Consider the following 22,389-nt stretch of genomic DNA (forward strand, 5'->3'; position numbering starts at 1 on the left):
TCACCAATCTGACTTGCAGGAGGTTCACAAAATTCCCACGCGGTCTGAGCCGCTTGTTTCTAGCTTGCACATCCTTGCTCTTTTGATACTCCTTCAAGCAGCGAATCAACACCACGTTCGCTCCCATCATTGCCTTTCCTGGACCGCCATTGACGATCATCCGAAAGTCAGACCTTCTTCTTGTGCCCCGCGTTCCCAGTTTCCCTTCCCCACATTCCCCGGGATCGGCTTCCGGTTCTGGAAGGTTGCATCGGAGCGAGTACCGCTGCTGAGCCCTTTTGCCCGGCAGTTTGACTACGTGACCGGAGATCTTGCTGGTGTAATGGCTCCTTGGCGGCTATTGGTGTAGTATGGTGGTGGAAAGAACCCGCCGAATCTGGGTTTAGGACGGTTTCGCAAACTTGAAGAGTGGTATCGCCGAAACAGCGTGCCTGGATGATTGGGTGAAGCAATGATGCGGCAGCATTGGGGCGGTTTGCATGGCGGGTTGGACGACGATGTGGTGCACCGACAATTACTCCGATTCCTTTTACTCAGACGGAAAGGACAGGGTGATGTCTTGAGTATAAAATACCTGGTACGGCCCCCTTACTTGGTGTTTTCATTGTCTCAGCCAGTCGAGGATTGGAGTCTGGAAACATAACAGTCACTCTACATCAACCCACCCCCTCCGCTTCAGTTGCTCGTGTCGCCGCCGTTGTCTCTTCACTCTTGATAAATCGTCAAAATGAAGGCCTTCACCCTCCTCGCCCTCGCGGGGTCAGCTCTGGCCCTCCCAGCCAGCACCGGCGTCCTCGAGCAGAGACAGTCCGCGGTCCAAGTCACCGACGAGCTCATGTACGGCATCAGCCTCCCCGCGTTCACCGCCCGCCGCAACGCCCGCAACCCCCCTACCCTGGACTGGACCTCTGACGGCTGCACTTCCTCCCCTGACAACCCGCTCAACTTCCCCTTCGTCCCCGCCTGCCACAGACACGACTTTGGCTACCACAACTACCGCGCTCAGAACCGCTTCACGGAGAGCGGCAAGCTCAGGATTGACAACAACTTCAAGACTGAGTATGTTGAGCCCTTGCAGACTGAATTTGTAGGACATGTTGCTAATGAGTTCGTGTTTAGCTTGTACTACCAGTGCAGCACTGTGTCTTTATCTGGCGTTTGCAGGAGTCTTGCGGATGTGTATTATGCTGCTGTAAGGGCTTTCGGTGGCGGTGATGCTACGCCGGGCAAGCGGGAGACTCATGATGAGCTGGTGAAGGAGTATGAGGAGAAGTTGGCGATTTACAACGCGCTGGTTGCTCAGGCGGAGGCGGATGGGTTGATTCCTGCTCAGGCTTAAGCTGGCTGAGGGTGGTGGGTTAGGTGCCCGGGGAGGAAATGTACTTCAATGTGTATGATTTATGATTTTGGATGAATGAAAGGGCCTGTCAGCATCATTTTGTGAATATCTGTTGTCCGTATGTTCCAACACCTTATAGCTACCTTCCAGGTCTCGTTTGTATTCTAGAAAACCCAATTCAGGGAGTATGCAATGACCCAGTTTTAGCACAACAGATCTTCGGGAAACATCCCTTTTCAAGGCAAATTAAAAAAAAAGCCGAAGTCAGACAAGAGTGATGTGCTCAGTCTGAACAATATCGGATGCAGACAGCAAGCCACACCTGCCTGACACAACGCTACATGGTTCTAATAGACACACAAATAGAATTTAATAATGCACATAGAGCAAGCACCTATAAAATCCATTATCTGCGTTAAAAAGAGAAAGTTACCCCAGTTAAAATGGGCTTGATCAAGTGAATTAAATCGACCTATCTGTGGTGGGGTTTGAGTGTGTCCCAGAACTACATTTACGCCACGGGAAAGACTAGCAGTGCCGTAGTAAAGTTTGCTGTTCATCTGAATGAACCTGAAGCATACAGGCGCCGACAGAAAATAAAAATCGAAATTAAAACGGGCGGTAAAAAATATAGGTACTTCGGTACATCGAGCTCGTATTTTCAGGCTCTCAGGCGGAATTATCATGAAGCATAGCTCTTTACATATCTGGACACTTACCACTCCGATCTTTGAAGCCGAAATCATGATTATCTGTGCCATCGCAAGGAATGCGTTTGGCTGAGGACTCAGCTGAACGACTGGATCACGCTTGGACGTCGGTGCGCGTTTGCGCTGGACTTGCTCACTATTGCAGCACAGCCCAGGCCCTCACCTTAGGTATATAGTTGTTTCCTCCCTCTAGCCCAGCTACAAATCCCAGGTCTTGGAATCTTTGATATCGAGGCGATATCCTATAATCCTGTAAGATCTGGGTGGCTTTTGGGATACTGGTGGTAGGGGGCTGAGAAGCTGAGGTGTAAGTGGAGCATATTCTAGATGCTAACTAAGGTAGCCCGGCGCTTACGTGATGTTTCCCACAGCGCAATGACAAGTGAAGGTACCGACCAGCCCCTGCTTAAGTACGTGCTCAGCGCTGTCAACAAGTCAAGTCCACCAAGTCAAGTCTTGTCAGATAACACGATGCACTCTATGAGGGTCAATATTATGGGGGTTGCAACTGTGTGCTTGTATTGCTTGTTTTTCTTTCTGTTCCTGCTCTCTTTTATAGACCTTTCTGCAGGATTTATTCTGTTACATAGTCAACAGACCATCATACCCAATTAACGGAATTCTACGCTGCTACAACGCTCGAAATCTACTCTTCCCGCCTGCACCTCCTGAAATGGCTTTCTCCGTCACCGACAATACCGCCCACGCAGCTCCCAATTCTGACGATATTTCCATTGCACCGAATATCGATTACGATATCCCCTCGCCTCCCAATGCGTCGAACGCGTTCAACGCGCTCGGCCGTGCCGGGGCCACTAAGAAGAGCCTTAAAGAGCAAATTCGCGATGCTAAAGCTATCATCGACCTCCCCCTCGATCCGAAGCTATACCCAAAGATCCAGGGTCCCGACAAACGGTTTTACCATCTCCGCGCGCACTTCAAGCTGAAGGATGGACCTTCTTGGGTAAACGCCCACAACACACTGCTCCTACTGCTCACGGAAAGTGACTCGAGCTCTACAGACGGTAAATTCTGGGCTTGCCACGAGTGCTACGACATCTTTGACGCGGAGGTAACAACTTCCCCAGCCAAACACCTCCGACAAAAGCACGGTATTACGAAGGATGGCAAGCTTCTAGGAGCACGAAGTCGATCTCCTCTGGATCGGGCTCCGCCGCCCAGTTCCTGTCCCTAGGCAGCAGGACCTCTGTATCGGGCTTGGGAATCCTCTTCACGATGATCTCGGGGTGCCTTCCTTCTCGATCCTTCAATCTAGCCTTCAATACGCCATTGACAAGCTCGAGAAGTATCTTAAGATAATAGACGAGACCCCTGCTTATTGGGCAGCTCTTATTCTGCACCCGGGCCGCAGGATGAAGTGGGTGAGGCTATTCTACGAGGGCAACGACCAGAGGATATGAGACATCCAGCGGCGGTTTGTGGCTTACTTTGATACGTACCACCTAGCAGTCGACCTCCCGACACGCCGATGCACCCCGGAGCAAGTCCCTGGCTTTGGGGATAGCTTCTACGATGCCCCGATTGCCGGCGGTATTGTGGATGAGGCTGGGAGTACTTACGGGGTCCTGTGCACCCCGTTGACGACCCAATCCAATGCTGGTTGGCCCGGAAAGACGAATACCCATGCCTCGCGAGAATGGCGCTCGAGATACTTTCAATACCTCCCTGCGCAACGGAATGTGAGCGGACATTCAGCCTCGCAAAACTCGCGATAGGGTCACAACGACACTCCCTTGGCGACAATACTCTATCAGAGCTTCAATGTGTACGAAATTGGACGCGTAGGGAACTATTTGGGAGCGTTGTGGCCTCATGACAGTCTTGGAGTCCTATATTGTAACTTATCTATCTCGGGTTCGGAATAACCTCGGCCGAGCTTTTTTGGCAAGTCTATCAAGTCAAGTCAAGGCGGGGAGGGGGGGAGTCAAGTCAAGTCTGGCTCAAATCCGTCAAGTCAAGTCAAGTCTAGCCCCAGACTTGACTTGACTTGACTTGTTGACAGCGCTGAAACATATAATGTTGTTATACATGATGACGTCCACCCTTCCCATTGAAAGCAAATCGAAAGAGCGAAACCTGGCCAGAATCATGTCCTAAGGCGATGGTACAATTGTATACTGCTGTATCTGTTGGCCGATAGTTAGGAGGAAGCCAGATAAGGTCCTTCCCATCTTGTGTGATCCACTTATCACGGGCAAAGAGAAGACAGCTGCCCGGTTTTTGGTCGGTAAAGTTATTTGCTGGACTCGGGGCTATCCTCAGCAATCCTCGATCTGTTTCAAGACAGTCACTATCCAAAAACGATAGACGTCTAGGAGTGACCTGTACTTCGAGGATCCGCCGGTGCTCGCCGGTCGCCACATCCCAAAGCCGTACCGTTTTATCGTTTGAAGCTGACGCCAGCGTGGTACCGTCCGGCGAGAACGCTACCGCTGTAACCGAGAGGCCATGCCCCTCGAGGGTCCGCTGGTGCTCGCCGGTCGCCACATCCCAAAGCCGTACCGTTTTATCGTGTGAAGCTGACGCCAGCGTGGTACCGTCCGGCGAGAACGCTACCGCTGTAACCGAGAGGCCATGCCCCTCGAGGGTCCGCTGGTGCTCGCCGGTCGCCACATCCCAAAGCCGTACCGTTTTATCGTCTGAAGCTGACGCCAGCGTGGTACCGTCCGGCGAGAATGCTACCGCTGTAACCCAGTCGCCATGCCCTTTGAGGGTCCGCCGGTGCTCGCCGGTCGCCACATCCCAAAGCCGTACCGTTTGATCGTTTGAAGCTGACGCCAGCGTGGTACCGTCCGGCGAGAACGCTACCTCTCTAACCGAGAGGCCATGCCCCTCGAGGGTCCGCTGGTGCTCGCCGGTTGCCACATCCCAAAGCCGTACCGTTTTATCGTTTGAAGCTGACGCCAGCGTGGTACCGTCCGGCGAGAACGCTACCGCTGTAACCGAGAGGCCATGCCCCTCGAGGGTCCGCTGGTGCTCGCCGGTCGCCACATCCCAAAGCCGTACCGTTTGATCGTTTGAAGCTGACGCCAGCGTGGTACCGTCCGGCGAGAACGCTACCGCTGTAACCGAGAGGCCATGCCCCTCGAGGGTCCGCTGGTGCTCGCCGGTCGCCACATCCCAAAGCCGTACCGTTTGATCTTCTGAAGCTGACGCCAGTGTGGTACCGTCCGGCGAGAACGCTACCGCTCTAACCCAGTCGCCATGCCCTTTGAGGGTCCGCTGGTGCTCGCCGGTCGCCACATCCCAAAGCCGTACCGTTTTATCGTGTGAAGTTGACGCCAGTGTGGTACCGTCCGGCGAGAATGCTACCGCTCTAACCGAGAGGCCATGCCCCTTGAGGGTCCGCTGGTGCTCACCAGTCGCCACATCCCAAAGCCGTACCGTTTGATCGTATGAAGCTGACGCCAGTGTGGTACCGTCCGGCGAGAACGCTACCGCTGTAACCCAGTGGCCATGCCCCTCGAGGGTCCGCTGGTGCTCGCCGGTCGCCACATCCCAAAGCCGTACCGTTTGATCGCGTGAAGCTGACGCCAGTGTGGTACCATCCGGCGAGAACGCTACCGCTGTAACCAAGTGGCCATCCCCCTCGAGGGTCCGCTGGTGCTCGCCGGTCGCCACATCCCAAAGCCGTACCGTTTGATCTTCTGAAGCTGACGCCAGTGTGGTACCGTCCGGCGAGAACGCTACCGCTGTAACCCAGTCGCCATGCCCCTCGAGGGTCCGCTGGTGCTCGCCGGTCGCCACATCCCAAAGCCGTACCGTTTGATCGTATGAAGCTGACGCCAGTGTGGTACCATCCGGCGAGAACGCTACCGCTCTAACCGAGAGGCCATGCCCCTCGAGGGTCCGCTGGTGCTCGCCGGTCGCCACATCCCAAAGCCGTACCGTTTTATCGTCTGAAGCTGACGCCAGTGTGGTACCGTCCGGCGAGAACGCTACCGCTGTAACCGAGAGGCCATGCCCCTCGAGGATCTGCAGACACGCGTTCCACTCTAAATCAACCTTTGGCAATAGTGGGATCTATTCAGAAATATAACCACGGAATACTCCCCTAATTATGCTTTTCATTGGCGCAAAAATAATTGCAGAAGTATAAGTCTGAAGGGGATAAAGATCGATAATCTGGTGGAAGCTAAGAATAAATCGTGCTGCATCGTGTAAAAAAGCGGAGACTGTAGAACTAATACCGGGCTATATGTGTTTCGTGTTAGCGAATATTTATAAATCTGCTTTAGTATATCTTACAGTGAGGAGACCCTGTAAATCCCTAATCATTCCAATAGTTACAGATATTTTCCCAAGGAGACTTAACGCTTCCAGCCAGTGGAGGAAATGACGTTCGAGGAAGGTGTATACTTGATGATCATCGCTTATACGAGAGCTGCTTTGCTGGACGTGATAGACCCAATATAGGCACGCATACCGGACATCCGATGGCAAATGTAAGTCAATGACTGACGACTCAATGTCGGCACGAGCTGTTCCAGGCATTCTCAGATCGCAGATGTCCTTTTTTAAGTAATCGGAAAGGAGATCCAGGCATCTAGTTGCAATCCTCCTATGCGTCGCTTTCTCATCGACCCAAAATGGATACGTCTTTTGCTCTTTGGCCTTAGCGGGATCGACAAGAAAGTCACGGAATGACAGGTGGAAGATCCTGACGGGAGATTCGGCGGAGGTAGGTACGTTGAGTACAGAGTGGAGAGAATCTAACCGGTCGATAACGATATCTCTATCGATCTGGATAAACTTTGAGAGAGACGTTGTTGAAAGTGGCTCGGCTAGAAGTACAATCGTGCCGACAATCTGTTGAAATTCGTTCAAAAAGTCGTGCTCTAAATCGGTAAGGTCGACAAAAAGGGGTTCTAGAACTGGGAGGTAGGTAGCGTCGAGTTTTGATTGCTGACTTGTCTGGTAGGCAAGGAGTTTTGCCAGTTGTCGATCCGGTCCGCCGTATTTCCGGTCACGTATAAAACGACAGGCAGTCGCTGCAAAGATAAAAAGCGGAACAGCCATCTGGACTAAATCCTTAATAATCTGGGAACCAGGCCAATCGTGCGGGAGCTGCCGCCCACCAGGAGACAGAGCATTATAGTCGTTACGGATTTTTGCAAGCTCGAAGTTCAGATATGTAGCGATGTCGTGCTCGATAATTGGCTTTGGGATTTCATGCAGGACCAGATCCTGGTATTTGTCCTTGATCTCTTTGAAGCCAAGTCGGATTGGCAACTCAGGCCGGCTTGTGAGGAAAGCTTTTAGCCGTATTGAACCCAGACTCTTTGCTTGTGACAACAGGGAAATGATAACCTTAATATCATCATCCCGTTCGCACTCATCAAGGGCATCAATCACCAGGACAATTGTTTTGGTGCCGTCCAAATTACCCCCTAAGTTTTCCAATGGCTTCAGGATCAGCTGCTTAAACTGCTCCTTTAACACCTTGCGTATGATGGAAGGGTCAGCCTCAATAGCAGCCCTAATGTGCGCTGCCAAACCAGGTTCTTTGACAGTAAGCTGAGTTGCAATGGTTGTAAATAGCCGAGCTGCGTTGCTCCGGTCTCGCTCGCCTCTCTTAAAGAAGAAGCTGGCACCGAGAAGTCCTTGGTCTGCAAAAGATTGTGCAACCGTTCGTGATATGGTGGACTTCCCGGTTCCAGCCATACCGTTTAGCCAGAAGATGCCTTCGCCTTTTGGACTTCCAGCCCATTCTTTTATATCCTTGAGGAGGTCGGTCCGGGTTTCGGGGTGACATCGCGCGTCGTGCTCGTCTGCGTGAGAGTCGAAGGCTGCATCGTTCGCAATCGGAAGTTGGGAAAGGACAAATTTCTGGCCGACATCAAGGACTTTCTGGTCGACACCTAGGACTCTCTGGTCGACATCAAAGATCTGAGTACTGTATCTATGTAAGCATTAATGATATTGAACGAGAGAAAAGTTGTAGCTTACACTTGGTCGACGGCGAGACCCAGAGATAGTATGCCTCGATACCGCTCTAAGTTCTTAATGATAGTATCGATCTCTTTGCTATCGAAGGGCCACTTAAGAGCGCGAAATCCGAGCCGGCGCATGGCCTTACGCGCAGGCCCATGATGAAGTTTCTTCTCCAGCCTTAGTTGTAGCTGTGTCAGCTGGGAAGAGCAGTTGGTGAGCCCGTCTACCAAGCCCTGAGACGTTTTAAGGCTCTTGCCGTTTGGACTCTCAAGAAGCTCCCGCGCGCCTTGTAGAGTTGTTCCCAGCCCTTGAAGCTCTCTTTGCAGTCGCTCAATATCAGCTTTGGCATTCTTGACATCGGAGGAGTATTGGACGCAAAGACATGCGACTTTCGCTGACAGCTCGATCACAGCGATGATGCTTGCTGCTGCGCTTACTCCGTCCATGATGTTATAATCCGGGATAGGGTAAATTGATTAAATAAATAGTCCGGATGTCAGGCGTGAGCGAGTGGGTTACGCGGGCTGATGAGACAGCGCTCTGGAGGAAGGTTGTTGGAAAGAGGATGTTGGAAGATCGAGGTTAGGGTTTTGCGGGGTATAATTTCGGAGGTAGCCGGTTGGGCAGATACAGCTGACTCGACCAATAGTTCGGTGAATTGAGAGTAGCATTGTAGGTGGCGTCGAAAGCTGTCTTCAATTAGCGTCTCACCGTGGCGGCCTCTGGATGTCAGGATCAAAAATGCGCTGATTCCTTGAACCTAGGCGGGATTGCCAACTCTATCACCGCTAACAATGTTATCTGCACCAAATGGAGGCAGCAACATCTATAAGGGATTGTAAGACTATTTTATATATATTTGTTACGGCACTGGCATGCACGTCACCATATATATACCACTGGGTTGATCCAAGCCTGTAAGCTTGGATCACTTGGAGCTTTTGATAGCAATCATTGCAGTGTGGGTGGTGCAGTGGTCTGCCCTGCCGCGACAGAGTCTAGAGAGTCGGCCCGTCCGCCGGATTACAGTGCTGCAACGGGGCCAGTTGCGGCCTGCCTGAAAGACGCTTCCCTTTGTGTCGTTTGCTGACTGGATTCCAGGCCAGCCATACGAAGAACATCTGCCCTTTTACATGCACTACATTATGGAATGGAAGTTGACGTTAAATAAGAGAACAACTGCGAAGCAACCGAAGATAACCTCGTGGTGGCTCCAAGTGACTTTTGGAATGAGGAGTTGGCACCCAAGATCACCGATATCATACAATCGACGAGCAAGCGATATGGAGCCGATGCAACGACGATCGTCATTTCCGTAAACGACCGCTCCGAGAAAGATATAACAAAACAGCTAGGCTGACATTTCCAGGGAAATAAGAAGGCCCTATACTTCCTTGCACTGCGTTGTTCTAAGCAATGGGATGGATGTGGTGTTGAGGATTTGACGGGATGGAGGGCGGTGTGGTGCAGTGCGATGCATTCCAGCTTGAGTGAGCTGCAAGATGTGGTGGCTTTCGTGGCCGTCGAGGATCAAAAACGGGTACTTGCCCTTTTGTACGGGACACTGTATAGTAGTCGAAGTGCTTGATCCAATCTAGGCCTACTGCATTGGTAGTCCAGCCATTATCGGTAGTTGTGATGCGCTAGTCGGCCGGGAGGTTGCACTCAGTGTATCAGTTGGCGAGGTGGTACTGCGCGGCTAAGATGATGAATGGAGGGTTGACCCATCCCAGGGCATTAACTCCCTGGATTACCGTTGCCCACTCGCGGTTACCAGGCTGAGCCAGTTTTGCCTTGCCACGGTCATCCGAGGTTGTTACAACCATACCTGCAAAGATAATGCCCATTATAAACCCAACCTCATCGAAATTGTAGACATCACCTACCACAATGCCATACTTGGCCATAGTATTCCACACAAGTGCAAACCATGGCCCAATAACCCTCGGATCCTCGCATTTGGCCCTCTGGTAGTCGTATCTACGCGTATAACGCGTGCGAAAATCTGGCTGGCGTTTGACCAAGTTGTGGGCCCAGAGCTTGCCAGGAGGCGCACCGCGTTCGTTGAGCAAATAGTTGGCCATATCTTCCACACCACGTAACCTTGGTGGAAAAGCTCGGGTAGATAGCTCAATAATATAGTGAACAATAGCCTCCTCTTCGGATTGAGTAAGCTTCTTCGATCTGGGCGTAGTATCGCGTCGTGCAGGCCGGCCGGCGCGTCGGTGTCTAAGCGTACTGCGATCGACGTTATACATCTTGGCTGCAGCTAATACACTTAGATTTTTATTATTTCGAAGAGCCTCAAGGGCTAAGATTATATGGGCTTCCTTTGAAGTAGATGGCATTTTGGAATGTTGAGAAAATGAGATGTTGAGGTTGAGGTTACGCGTCGCGTGAAAAAGGTGGTCGCTCGCTTATATTGGTCGCTCGCTTATAATATACGTTATACCATTCAAACTAGAACAAACAATAAATATCCATCGAGCTTCCTCTTTAGGGACTAAGTCAGCGTCCAACACCCTCTGGATACCTAATCTCAGCACAAATAAGACTTGATTTCGAGAAGTGCGGATCGTAATGGCGGTGAGTAGATATACTTATATTTCAGCAAATTAGGTAAACATACGGTCTTGTTCCCAGACAGCAATCATAACCTTTTTCTTCCAGAACCTGTAATTTTGCTGAGAAATTCTGCCCTCTCGTAAAGCTCTGCGTAAGTTGATGTTGATATCATTTGCATGATCTTTCAGCACGCGCTGGTCGTATTTCTTCTTTATCATACGAGCCAATTCCCACGATGACTTCACAGCGGCTCATTAACCACACACCCTGCAAGCGAGTCCGAAAACGGCAAAATATTTCCCTCTACACAACAATACAAATATGAACACATGTGGAATAACCTCGGATTGTATGAAGGGCAAACCGCCGACACGACACCCCGGTCTTTGTCGCTGCCATCTGAATCCAAGGACCATGAATCGGCTAAAACTAGGTACCTAAGGTATCTCCTAGTAAACACTTAAACCCCACTAAACTTCATCCCCGTCAACGACAACTCCCCCCCGTCAGCCAACCACTCCGGCCCCCCACTCCACTCAAACTCCTTCCCAACCTTCCACGTCCCATGAAACAACATGCCATTTACCCCCAACCCATAAACCGACACCTTCCCCCTTACCAACGACACCACAGCCGGTGTACTATTAAACGCGCCCCCCAAATCCTGCCACTCTTCCGCCCACTTCTGCCCAATCAACGCCTTATGCTTCAACCTATCATCCCTCCCCACAGCCAACACATCCAACCTATCCGGCCCACTAACATACACCACCGGAGTGGACTGGAAACTCCCTCCCAAATCCACCAGGTTGTTCGTTTCCGCATCCCCAGTCTTGGTCCAGTTGTAGTATTTCATAGTTCTGTTTACCGTTATCCCAAACACAAAACTCTCTTCGACTGTTCTCGAAGCGATGGCCAGCTGCCCCCTGAAGTCCCCCCCTGCCTCCACCCATCCTGTCCAAGCACCGAGCCAAGTGGTGGTAAATAACGGCTGGGATGTGCCTCGAAACCCAAGTACCGCCATTCTCCACGGTCCCGGTCCACATCCAATAACCGGGTACGATGACAGCCCACCACCATGACTCTCCCATCCTGACCACCCAGCATACGGCTTGTAGTAGATCCTATACAAGCCCCCATCCGTCCCTCTGATCGCCACGTCCATTTGTGAGTCACCACACGCTACTGCATAGGGCGGACTGGTAATTGCCTTCCCGAGCTCAGTCCAAGTGTCGTTCCATTTCCCGTTGTAAAACCTTTTCGTTTGGATAGTGTTATTCTTTGCATAAACAAACACATCTACCAGGTTGTTATCCAACGAAGCGGCGGAAGGCTGGGAAATCATGTCACCGCCCAGTGACTCCCAGTCAGAGAGCCACTTCTCGCCGTTGGTGGTGCGGTACCATACCGCGTTGTCTTGCCCGAGGCCGAAGAGGAAGGCGGTGGGAGGCGAAGCGTACTGCGCAACGGAGAGGACAGAGGGGCAGATATTGCCTTGACAGACGGAATTGGATTCGAAGGTTGGCGAGGAGTCTGATGGGCGAGGGTCAGTGCTGGTCCGTGAAGCTGGGGAGAAAGAAAGGGGGCTACCGGTTGGGGAAGTAGGCGTTGCGTTTCCGCCTGAATTGCCACGGCCGCCTGAAGGGTCGGGAAAGGCAGTTGGTTTTCCCTGGCTGACGGTTCCTCCGGGTTCATTACCTGAGTCACCCGCAGAAGAGCCATTCGAGCTACTCGGATGGGTGAGCATCTGGTACCAAGACAAACAAGGTTGGGAACAAGTACCTAGAAGAGTTTTGCGTTGCCAAGCGACTTCCAAACACACCACCAAGGATGGCAATGATGATAAGAAGCACCACGACTATCCCAGCCAGGAACCACTTTGTCGCCGATGATCTCTTCTTGACAGTTCGGTCAACAATAGTAGTCCCGCCTCCGTCACTGAACGGCCATGGCTGTGTAGAGATCTCGGATCGTGGAACTGGTGGACTCCAAGGACGACTTGTAGGAGGTGTCGGAGGGTCAAAGTCCGGCGGTTGCCCAATTGATCGGTCAGTATTAGCCCCGATTGCGGCCGTTGTAGAGTTGTAGGAGGGCGGCCATTGACTACCCGCGGTAGCAGTGCGATATGATGTTGTTGACATGGCCACAGGTGATGGTGCTGGAAAGAAAGCTCGACATGAACGAGGTTCTGGTGACGCTTGTTATCCATAGAATATCAAGACATCATGATGCGATGTGCGCTTGGCCGCAATGCTGCAGGCTGGTAATAGTACGACGCCACTTGCTGTTCTCCGAACGGCTGAGTTGATGACCACCCTCCCAACCCCCACGAGGTCTGGCTGCTGCATACTGGTTTTCAGCCCCCATCGAGATAAGCGCGGAATTTCTCATCATCTCCTATCTGTTCAGGCTCCATGCTTCTGGCGGCGCAACAAAAACTGAGGTATCAGGGTCTTTGAACCCGGAAGAGGAGGCAACACCAACGAAGAGTTGTTCTTTGACCGTTCGCTTTCTTCGTCGACGACAGCGATAAGTTCAGATGGGCCTTGACGTGAAGGTTGTAAGTCTTCCTCACCCAACCACTCTCTGGCCTCCCTCCTCAGCTGGTTCTCTCTCATCCTCGATGGAATGTGCACAAAAGACACATTTGTATTCTGTCTGGTCAGACTGACACCGCATTTGCTCAGCAAGGCCTGGATCGGGCCTTTCAGCGAAGGGCAGCATGCAGCAAAAAGCGAGATGAGCTGCTCGAGAATGGTCCAGGTAGCAATCGACATGGCCATCTCCCACTGATCATCCACGTTCCTCCAATCAGCAACGACCACGGCCTTCATGATCGACGCGACGCTGGCGAATAAGCCCATCCCTGTCAGGATGCATATCACGACCCTCTCCCTCAGCGGACGGCGTAGGTTCCAAAGGATGAACATCGGGGCAACAGAAAGCAACAGGTCGGTGGTAATGTTGATTGCGGAGCCGATGCTGGAGACTACAATGTCTGTATGGAGGCTGGGGCATTTTCGCTCGCGCAGAGGGACCATGATATCCCAGGCAGCATGGAATGGTCGACATTTGAAGAAGAGATACTGCATGTCGGCCACGCAGTAGGTGACTTGAACGGCAGCGATCACGTATAGGCCTATCCTCCATGGCTTTTTCAGAGGTAATCGCAACAAAGTCAAGACAATGGACGTCTTTATCAAAGTCATGCTGATAGCCCAAATCGGAATGGCAAAATATGCCACAAAGACAGCTTCTCGAACTTCGTCCATGCTGATGTCTCCCGGGTGTATATGCATCTCTGGGATGAGGAGGCCCCAGTCGATAATGGAGCAGGCCTGGAATTAACGAGTCAGACAGGATAGAAAAGGCAAGCTCGAGTTCGGCAGGATTAAACCCACCACCCCAGCGATAATGAAGGCATCATCCCATCCCAGTCTCCAGACCGGCCATATTCGCACATATATTCTTGCACAAAAGGGAACCAAAGCAAGTGCCAGGAGTGGGACGGTGACTCCGAAGTAAAGGCGGGCCAAAAACGCTGCCCTCTCGGTGATGGTGGGTGCCATCGAGGTCGTTGAGGCGCTGGATTCGATTGCGGTGGTTGCGTTTACACCATGGTAGGATGAAATGAGAACAAATGCGAAAACAGACCCAGGAGCAATTGGAGAAGGAAGATGGGATAGATGATCAAACAACCGTGCTTTCTGGTCGATGAAATTGCGCCAATCAAGTTGAGGTCCAGAGGCGGGGCTGTTCGCAATTTGAACAACCGGTGAACTGGTCCTGACATTTCTTTTTCTGGCTCCCCGGTCCATGCTTGACGATCGGCACAATCATGACGGGAACAATTCGAGCTTGGCAAATGCTTGACAGGTAAGAGCCTCCGCTGGCACGGCGCTGATTTGCTGAATGTCGCGGTGCTGGACCCGGGGATCAGGGACTGGGGACGCCAAAGCCCGGGGGCCAACATGGGGAAGCGAAATTGGTGGCTCGATATGCTCTTCGATCACTAAGAAACCGAGGATTGCCGACTCCAAGCAAATTGGGAATCAAGAAAATCCCAAGCCAAAAAGCTCAGGAGGTGCCAAATGTACTCAGTACTCCACAAGACCTGTCTGTGTCTTGCTCCTTCCCTTTTGGTCATAATTGGCAAGTTTCCGCCACCGGGTCTTCAAGGGCCTCGACTTCCATAAACCATAAGGTATAAGCGGATCTTCCATAGATCGCCGCCGGCTGCTATGTCCCAATTTCTGACTCCTTCAGGACGAATCTAACCAGAAATGCTTCAGTTACATCCATCATCTCAAAATCTCGTTGTTTTGCCGCGGCATCACCCGACCTTTCGGCGCCGACTTCGGAAGATCACTTTTGACCCTAACCCTAGCGCATGTCCATGATATTTAGTTCTTGTACCGATAAAATTCCTCACTAAGCTGTTTCTTGAACATATCGATACCACGCTGGATCTAGACAAGTATACCTATCCGAGATCCCGATCATTTTGCATGTCAAATCATGCATCAGATTGCCCTGATGCTACCTTCAAGAACCAAAAGAGCCGCCTGTGATTGGTCAGTGAGCCTTGATCCACACCTGCAGGAGGTGCGCCGTTTAAAACTTTTACCTTCATGTCGACATACACAAATTGACGAATGATGACGACCCCTGACGAGATCAGACTCCATACTCTGTAAACACTCATCCGATTGTCTCAGTATCACCGTTGAACCAAAGTCTGCAGTCAGAAACCACTGAACTCGGAGGCGCAAACCTTCAAGAAATCTCACCCTCAACCCCGCCATCAACCCCTCCCCCGCACTCACTCACATCACCACACACACACACACACACACACACGCACACACACACACCAAAATGTCAGACCCCTGCAAAATCCTCGTCTTCGCCTCAGGCAACGGCTCCAACTTCCAAGCCCTCATCGACGCCGTCTCCTCGGGCGCCATCCCCAACTCCAAGATCATCCGCCTCATCGTAAACAAGAGCAAAGCCTACGCCACCACCCGCGCTGACAACGCCGGTATCCCCTGGGAGTACTTCAACCTCATCTCCCACGGCTTCCGCCAAAAGGGCGAGACCGACCCGGCCAAGCTCCAAGAGTCAAGAGACAAGTACGATGCCGCCCTCGCGGAGAAGGTGCTCAAGGGGGATTACAAGCCCGACCTGGTGATTTTGGCCGGGTGGATGTATGTCTTTGGAAAGGCTTTCTTGGATCCGCTTGAGGCGGAGGGGATCAAGATTATTAACTTGCATCCTGCGCTGCCAGGTAAGGGTTATTGTTTGTTTCCATGTGACAAAGAGTTTGGCTAAGACAGGTTATTTTTTTTTGTAACAACAAAAGGCAAGTATGATGGCACCAATGCTATTGGGCGGGCGTTTGAGGACTTTAAGGCCGGCAAATTGGAGGACAACAAGACGGGTATCATGGTGCATTATGTCATTGCCCAAGTTGACAGGGGGGCTCCTATTCTGGTGAAGGAGATTGAGTGCCGCGAGGGCGAGGAGTTGGAGCAGCTGGAGCAGAGGATACATTCTCACGAGCATGAGCTGATCGTTGAGGCCGCTGCCAAGGTGGCAGGTGAGATCTTGGACAAGAAGAACAAGACACAATAAAAGACGACAGGCTCGAGCCGTTGATTCTGCCCAGACATCCCATGCTTTTACCACGCCTCTTCATGTCCCAGGATCAAGACATAATTCCAAGTGATGGAAGTATTAATGCTGGTGTTGAGCAAAGAGACGTTTTCCAATGGTGTTCCTTGGAGGTGGTGAGGTTGTTGGGTGTTTGGGGTTTGGGGGTGCAGGTTGCTTCGAGCAAATTTCGAGGGGCGATATTTGGGAAGAGAATGCGCCCCGGTTGAGGATTGGGGTTGTTTGCTTGCGACATTGCCCTTCACCAGAGTTGACTCAAGTGTTAAACTTTTTATTTGGCAGAACGCTCTTTGAGAAAAATTTGCCATCACAAACTAGTAGCCTTTTGTGTGCCGAGAAACGCATGAAAGCGAGGTGATTCAAGCAGGGAATCGCCCAGAGCCAACCTCACTTCACTGTCACGTCGAGCATGGGTTTTGAAAATCTCGGCCCTGGATTCAGATCAATGGGCTTGAGCTAGGTGATAAATTTACGGCCAGATTTGGGCAAATAGGTTCTCTTGCATAACTGTCTCTCTCTTCTCTTCCCCTTGGGCAAAACCATTTCGAGTGCAAACTTGGCTTCCACCTCGACATAAGGTACCTGTCAGATTAACCCACTCAAGAGAACAAACCCGCCACCTATTTTCATCTAAAGCATAACATACATCTGGCATCTGGAAAAGCCTGAAAGCCATCTTACGATTCATAATCATCCCGATCCTACTCCTCCATCTCATCCATCTCATCCTACCCATCGTCTTCCGAGATATCATCCTCATCGTCTTCCGAGTCACCATCCATATCCACGTCCGAACCGCTGTATCGATGTTCCCAAGGGCAGACCATGCTGTTGTTGACAGATTTGATCATCGCCGCGAGACTCACTCGGTCTGTTGTTCCTCTCCAGTTCTTGCGGGCCCATAGGGGTTTCTTGGTACCATCCTGATCAGCCTCGAATGTGATGAGATCTTGCCAGTGCGCAATTCTCGGTTTCCCATGATAGATGTCACTCAGCTCCAGCACCCTTAGCTTAATCCCTCGAACTTTCTTCAAGCTATTGAAAAAGGCGATCCACGGATTCGTCTCGGTTTGCGAGTCACGCTCTGAGTGGCAAAGGGACACACGCCGCAGGCAGAGGTGTTTGAGTGTTGGGCTGAACTTGGTGATAAGCGTGAGGAGGGGTTGAGGGGCCACGCTTATCCATCCGATGTCAAGTCTTTCTAGATTCGGGAAGGAGACCGGCTTTCTGTCGATATCATTGAGAGGAGTGTCTGATTCTGGCTGCTCAAGCCATTTGAACAACACGGGCCCCAGCTCTGTCCGATCATGCGGTGATGATTGATGATTGAAGTTGAGTCGGAGCCATGTGACATTTCTTGCCATGGTCAAAAAGTCGTGGATCATGAAAAAATGGTCCTTGATGCAGAAACATAGATGAAGAGTCTTGAGGTTGGCGAGGATGGGCGCCAGCTTTGGTTCCAAGGGCGGAGGTATGGCAAAGGCGCTGTCATGGAGGCCCCACTTTTTGTCCCTTAGGTTGACCTCGATAGTATTAGGCTGAGCACCAGAAGCTCCCAGTGCAGAGATAATGGCGGTGAAAACCATTGTGGGGTATGTGTCTGACATCAGTTGCCCGTTGTCTACACCGGTCTCCAGCCTCAGGCCTATTGACTTTTCCAAGGTTACTGCACCGTAACTCCGCCAAGATCCGTTGTCTCGATTCCGAGTCTCGGAATTGAAGTCCCTTAAGTCAACGGTTCCGAGATGTGGGAGCGCCGCAAAAGCTTCAGCAAGCATTTCTCGCAGTAGGCCCGTAGCGAACAAATTATTTTGCTCCGCCTTTGCGCGTAGCCAAATGCGATGCTTCTCAGCTGGGAGTTTGCTTGCTTCCCAGCTGTTTCCAACCCGATCCGTGCAAATGATGACACTATCCCGAAATTGTGAGTAAAGTATTCGCGTCGATGTGTTCTCTAGTACGCATGTGCTTACTGCTTGAGAAAGGGAGCAAGTGTGCTGTGCTTGGAGATAGATACGAGGGTCTGCAAGCTTTGGACAGAGACCATGAACTGTCTCTTGCGGAAAAACTCATGTGCAAAGAAATTGAAGAGGTTCCTCTCGAGACACTTGCAACTCAATCGGACGTTGGCGAGGTCACTGGTCCTGATCCAGCGAGTGATGCGCAAGAGCAACTCGACAGGGACCTGCGCAAGATAAGAGTCCTCTTGAGGATTAATGGCGCCCATGATCGAAGGTATACCTATGGAAGTGTGTGGTCGGTCTTCGGTTCATTGGGAAAAAGGGTTGATTAATATAAGTGTCGGTTGTCGTTGCCAACCACGTGCCGGGCGAGCAAGGGCAATGCGCGAATAAGTGGGGCGGTTTAGGCAGTAGACGCCCCCTTGCGGGGGTGCTTGTCTAGCGTCCCGTCCTCTGTGTAGACATCACGTCTTCACGCAGACCATTGAAATGTATACAGAGAGTTGTGAATAACTGTTTGGATCTTGGAGCATATTAGACTCCAAGCCGGGGTAATAAACTGGATACCAAGCTTCTCGATGCTCAGTTGACAAACCACTCAGATATGAAATCATGAGTTGAGGTCTAATTGTCTTATACAGTTGTCAGGGGTAATCTATAGTCTTCAGGTTACTACCATGAACCTGACGTCAAGATTGTATTTATATCGGGTTCCGTATTTTAGGAGTCCCTTGTTTCTCCCATCCAATGCCAAGTTCCTTGATCCACCGGCCCTCCACTGCTGCCTATCATCACATCACTACACAGTCCTCGAATACCACTGATAATAAATCTCTCTTCACTTCCAATCCTCGAACCTTTTATCTGCCATATGTTTAATCTCACATCATGTCTTCACCACCCCAACCCTGCACCGGCTTCCAATGTCCAGGCGGCTGCACCAACCAAGACTGCCCCTCAACATGGTACCCCTACACGACCCAAGAATACACCGCCATGTTCCTCTCCTACTACAAATTCCTCACAACCCTCCACTACTCCCCGTCAGACCTCAAGATTCCATCCCCTCAAGGCTGGCCTAATCTCACCCGTGAAGCCGGCATGCCCAGATATTACAAGACTGATTTCGCCGTCGAAGTCATGAGACACCTCCCCTACCTCGGGGGCAACCATCACTACGAGTACAAGTCCATCATGATAGACTACAGCACCCTAAACCCCAGAACATCCATGTGGTTCCAACCAAACGGCCTGGGAAATTATCCCAAGGATGACTGGTGGGAACATGCGTGGCCTTACGATCTTCCTGTGGGCCAAAAACCGCCGCGAGGAGACTCCCTCATCCCTTTGACCGTCGGATGGGAAAGTGGCGGCATCGTCTTGATCCTAGACGTTCAAAGAGGGAAAATCATCGAAGAGGAGTTGAGATGCGACAATAAGATGTATGATGCACAAGAGTACTTCGACATGATGAGATGCAAGTTCAGGAACCTCGAGCGGGTCCCCTGCGACGGGAGGATATTGGGGGAGTTTTGTGAAATGAAAGAGAGACAAGAGCCAGTAACAGAGGAAGAGTTTTTGGGACAGGATCCTAACGAGGGGTGGGGGACAGATCTTGATAAGGCTTATATCAAGCAGCTCTATCGCGAGCATGGGTGGCCAGACAATTTCCGCAGGGAAGAGTGCTTCTGGGTCGTGAATGATTTGATGGAGATGGTCATGGAGACAAGAGACGACGAATGGGAGACATGGGATGAAAATGACTTCGTGCGTGCGCGACGATAATAAATGTACCAAGATCAAGATTCATCCATGAACCACACATAAACTGTTCTGCTGAGGTTAAGGTTGCCATACTCATGGCATCCTATCTCCCACATATGCCCCACGCCCGCCGATCAAAACAATAAACTCCTCCGGATCTCCTGCGTTGACCTTCCCGCTCTGGTCAGCCCCCCCATCCGGCTGAACATCGTCATATGCGAACGCATATCCCTTGCCATCAAGATTGCACTCGTGTACAATTCGGCAATAATGGTTCGTAGGCTCGCAGCAGTAAAACGTCTCCGGCGAAGAAGGGTGCTCCATGATATCCGCAATACAGCTCCTCTGGAACGCAGCCGCAAGTCTTGGAATAATGGCGTTTCGTTTTGGTGATGGGCCCGTGGTAAACGGCCCACTGTTGCATCCCAGAATATCTGCCGTGGTAGGCTTCGAAAACGCCTCTCCTCCTATGATGAGCTCGTTCTTGCCCTTTGGAATGCACCCACTCAAAACCCCCATTGGCGTTTGCGTGTCGACATGCATCTCACACCCTGTTTCGGCCCCATGGCTTTGCTGACTTTGACTCTGACCCTTATTTTTGAACCCCATGAACAGAGCCGACAGCCTATTCCGCTTCCCATCTTTCTCAGCCTTGATCTCCTCCGTATGCCCATTTGTATGGCCCCCCTCCACCCCCTGAGCATACTTCCTCCAAGCTCTTTCCACCAACGGCTCAAAAAACCCGTCGAATTTCACCCCCACAGCCCCAGCATGAGTCGGACTCAGCACCCTCAGCACTTGACCACCGCCTCCCTTCTTCATAACAATCAGCCTCTCCCAAGGCCACCCATCCTTCTTCGTCTGCTCCCTCAACCCCTGACAAACTCTCTCCAACCCATCCTCAGCCATCCCACTGACATGCTGCACCTTCCCACCCCTCTCCTTGAGCGTCAACCCAGCCGGAATCCCACTCACAAAATCCACATAACTGATATTGGCAAACAGCTGCGCTGGATCAAGCGTGAACTCACAGAACCCAAAGTTGACTTGGTTATTCAAATCAGTCGGGTTCAAAACAGAGGGCTCAACAAGCGCCGCTCCACCGCCAGGCCCGCCTTGGTTGCGCAAGAAGGTCAACGGCGTGTCATAGCTGTACCAGATTCTACCGCCCGCTATTTGAGGGATCGTCACCACACTCGAGTGGCTGCCGAGAACAATGGCGCAGTCCTCTTCAAGAGGCTGCAGAATCTGGCTGGGATTAGAAGGGAAGTAAAGGGAGCTGTCCTGCTTGACAAAAACACGGCGGGAGGAGTGTTGGATCGCGAGGCCGGTGATGTAAGCGTAGACGGTAGTGCCCGGGGGGGCGTTGTTAACGAGTGAGACTTTGAGTGAGTTGGGCATCTTGGCAACTGGATTGCTTGATAGTTGAACAAAAATGGATGTTGCTGATCAAGGGGATATCGCCTGGTTTTGTTGCTGCGATTTTTCAGCTGGCAATGTTGTGAGGGGTGGGGAAGGGTATGGGGTTTTGGCCATCGTTCGTTGTTGTGGTAGAGAGCTGATGTTGACGCTGGTGTTGCTGCAGGTGCACCCAATGCATGGCGCCAGATCTTGTTTTTGAGCTGAGATGGAAAAAGAGGGGAATTATGACTTCACTTCGATTTGTTGGAGGGAAGCTGTAACTAAATTGCTGAATATTATGTTCAGTTTCCTCGGCAAGAATCGAGACTCTTCCTCTCTTCTTTGGCAATGCTAAAATGTGCTTTTGCCATTAATATTTTGAGCATTTGATGGTTAGAAGAAACAATGACGTCGTTCCCAACTCCTGCATCAACAACGGATGAACGATTCAGTTCCACCAACGATCTATCACGTGCGTGTGGTCCCCAAACAGCTGGAACTGTTCCAAACTGGCCAATCGTATGATGTCTGTGCTCTGTGTTTCAGATGCTGAGGAATCTTGGCAGTGGATCCTGTCTCTGACCCTACTCGGCATTTGACGACCTCGACATTGATGAAGATGGGGGGAATGCATTTCCTAAGAGCACCATGTTTCTGACATTGGTCCGCGAAGAAGTCAATAATTTGCTAACTTGTCTCTTTCCATCTTTAACACTTGTTTCCAAACGACCATTGGAGAAGCCTGAGAAACGCGGTTCCAGACAGGCAGCGGACGATGAGATGTGGAAGTGTGACCGGGAGCTTTTCATCCTTAAACCCAAATGTCGAGCTCAACATCCGTCGCCGCGAGGGTTTAATGGCTTCTTATTACACATGGGGCTGAGTATCTCACTACATAACCTGCTGCTGTTACGAGGTTGAGTGCATGGGGGAGCTAAAGCACGAGGCGCAGAAAAACAGGACGGCTGTGGTTATGGTTATACCAATGGAAGGAAGGGCTCGGAGAGCAACCAAGGGTTTGTGG

At 51.3% G+C, this 22,389-nt stretch overlaps 8 protein-coding genes across 8 annotated transcripts; 3 read left to right on the top strand and 5 right to left on the bottom strand.

Moving 5' to 3' along the window:
- Positions 1–727: 727 nt before the first annotated feature.
- Positions 728–1,604, top strand: QC761_208170 (uncharacterized protein; the record flags this gene model as incomplete). The annotated part of the gene is made up of 2 exons (XM_062876556.1): positions 728–1,059; positions 1,120–1,604. 2 exons carry the CDS (start codon positions 728–730, stop codon positions 1,337–1,339), a joined length of 552 nt encoding a protein of 183 aa, XP_062735156.1. The 3' UTR covers positions 1,340–1,604.
- Positions 1,605–4,303: 2,699 nt separating this feature from the next.
- QC761_0040130 (uncharacterized protein) lies at positions 4,304–8,450 on the bottom strand (the record flags this gene model as incomplete). Its single annotated transcript, XM_062872347.1, has 4 exons — positions 4,304–4,343; positions 4,373–6,093; positions 6,319–7,966; positions 8,020–8,450. 4 exons carry the CDS (start codon positions 8,448–8,450, stop codon positions 4,304–4,306), a joined length of 3,840 nt encoding a protein of 1,279 aa, XP_062735157.1.
- A 2,511-nt stretch (positions 8,451–10,961) lies between these two features.
- Positions 10,962–12,710, bottom strand: QC761_208200 (uncharacterized protein; the record flags this gene model as incomplete). Its single annotated transcript, XM_062876558.1, has 3 exons — positions 10,962–12,102; positions 12,160–12,299; positions 12,352–12,710. 3 exons carry the CDS (start codon positions 12,708–12,710, stop codon positions 11,030–11,032), a joined length of 1,572 nt encoding a protein of 523 aa, XP_062735158.1. The 3' UTR covers positions 10,962–11,029.
- A 264-nt stretch (positions 12,711–12,974) lies between these two features.
- On the bottom strand, positions 12,975–14,686 carry QC761_208210 (uncharacterized protein; the record flags this gene model as incomplete). The annotated part of the gene is made up of 2 exons (XM_062876559.1): positions 13,971–14,686; positions 12,975–13,907 (listed from the first exon to the last, which is right to left on the bottom strand). Exons 1-2 carry the CDS (start codon positions 14,385–14,387, stop codon positions 12,975–12,977), a joined length of 1,350 nt encoding a protein of 449 aa, XP_062735159.1. The 5' UTR covers positions 14,388–14,686.
- Positions 14,687–15,170: 484 nt separating this feature from the next.
- On the top strand, positions 15,171–16,280 carry ade5 (Bifunctional purine biosynthetic protein ADE5,7). The gene is made up of 2 exons (XM_062876560.1): positions 15,171–15,856; positions 15,932–16,280. Exons 1-2 carry the CDS (start codon positions 15,448–15,450, stop codon positions 16,201–16,203), a joined length of 681 nt encoding a protein of 226 aa, XP_062735160.1. The 5' UTR covers positions 15,171–15,447; the 3' UTR covers positions 16,204–16,280.
- A 435-nt stretch (positions 16,281–16,715) lies between these two features.
- On the bottom strand, positions 16,716–18,550 carry QC761_208230 (uncharacterized protein). The gene is made up of 2 exons (XM_062876561.1): positions 18,213–18,550; positions 16,716–18,150 (listed from the first exon to the last, which is right to left on the bottom strand). The coding sequence occupies exons 1-2, from the start codon at positions 18,464–18,466 to the stop codon at positions 16,971–16,973; spliced, it is 1,434 nt and encodes a 477-aa protein (XP_062735161.1). The 5' UTR covers positions 18,467–18,550; the 3' UTR covers positions 16,716–16,970.
- Positions 18,551–19,088: 538 nt separating this feature from the next.
- QC761_208240 (uncharacterized protein) lies at positions 19,089–19,985 on the top strand (the record flags this gene model as incomplete). Its single annotated transcript, XM_062876562.1, has 1 exon — positions 19,089–19,985. One exon carries the CDS (start codon positions 19,089–19,091, stop codon positions 19,983–19,985), a length of 897 nt encoding a protein of 298 aa, XP_062735162.1.
- A 72-nt stretch (positions 19,986–20,057) lies between these two features.
- Positions 20,058–21,365, bottom strand: QC761_208250 (uncharacterized protein; the record flags this gene model as incomplete). The annotated part of the gene is made up of 1 exon (XM_062876563.1): positions 20,058–21,365. The coding sequence occupies one exon, from the start codon at positions 21,363–21,365 to the stop codon at positions 20,058–20,060; it is 1,308 nt and encodes a 435-aa protein (XP_062735163.1).
- Positions 21,366–22,389: the final 1,024 nt, after the last annotated feature.

The sequence above is a fragment of the Podospora bellae-mahoneyi genome, chromosome 2 (genome assembly GCF_035222275.1).
Source record: "Podospora bellae-mahoneyi strain CBS 112042 chromosome 2, whole genome shotgun sequence".
Lineage (NCBI taxonomy): Eukaryota > Fungi > Ascomycota > Sordariomycetes > Sordariales > Podosporaceae > Podospora > Podospora bellae-mahoneyi.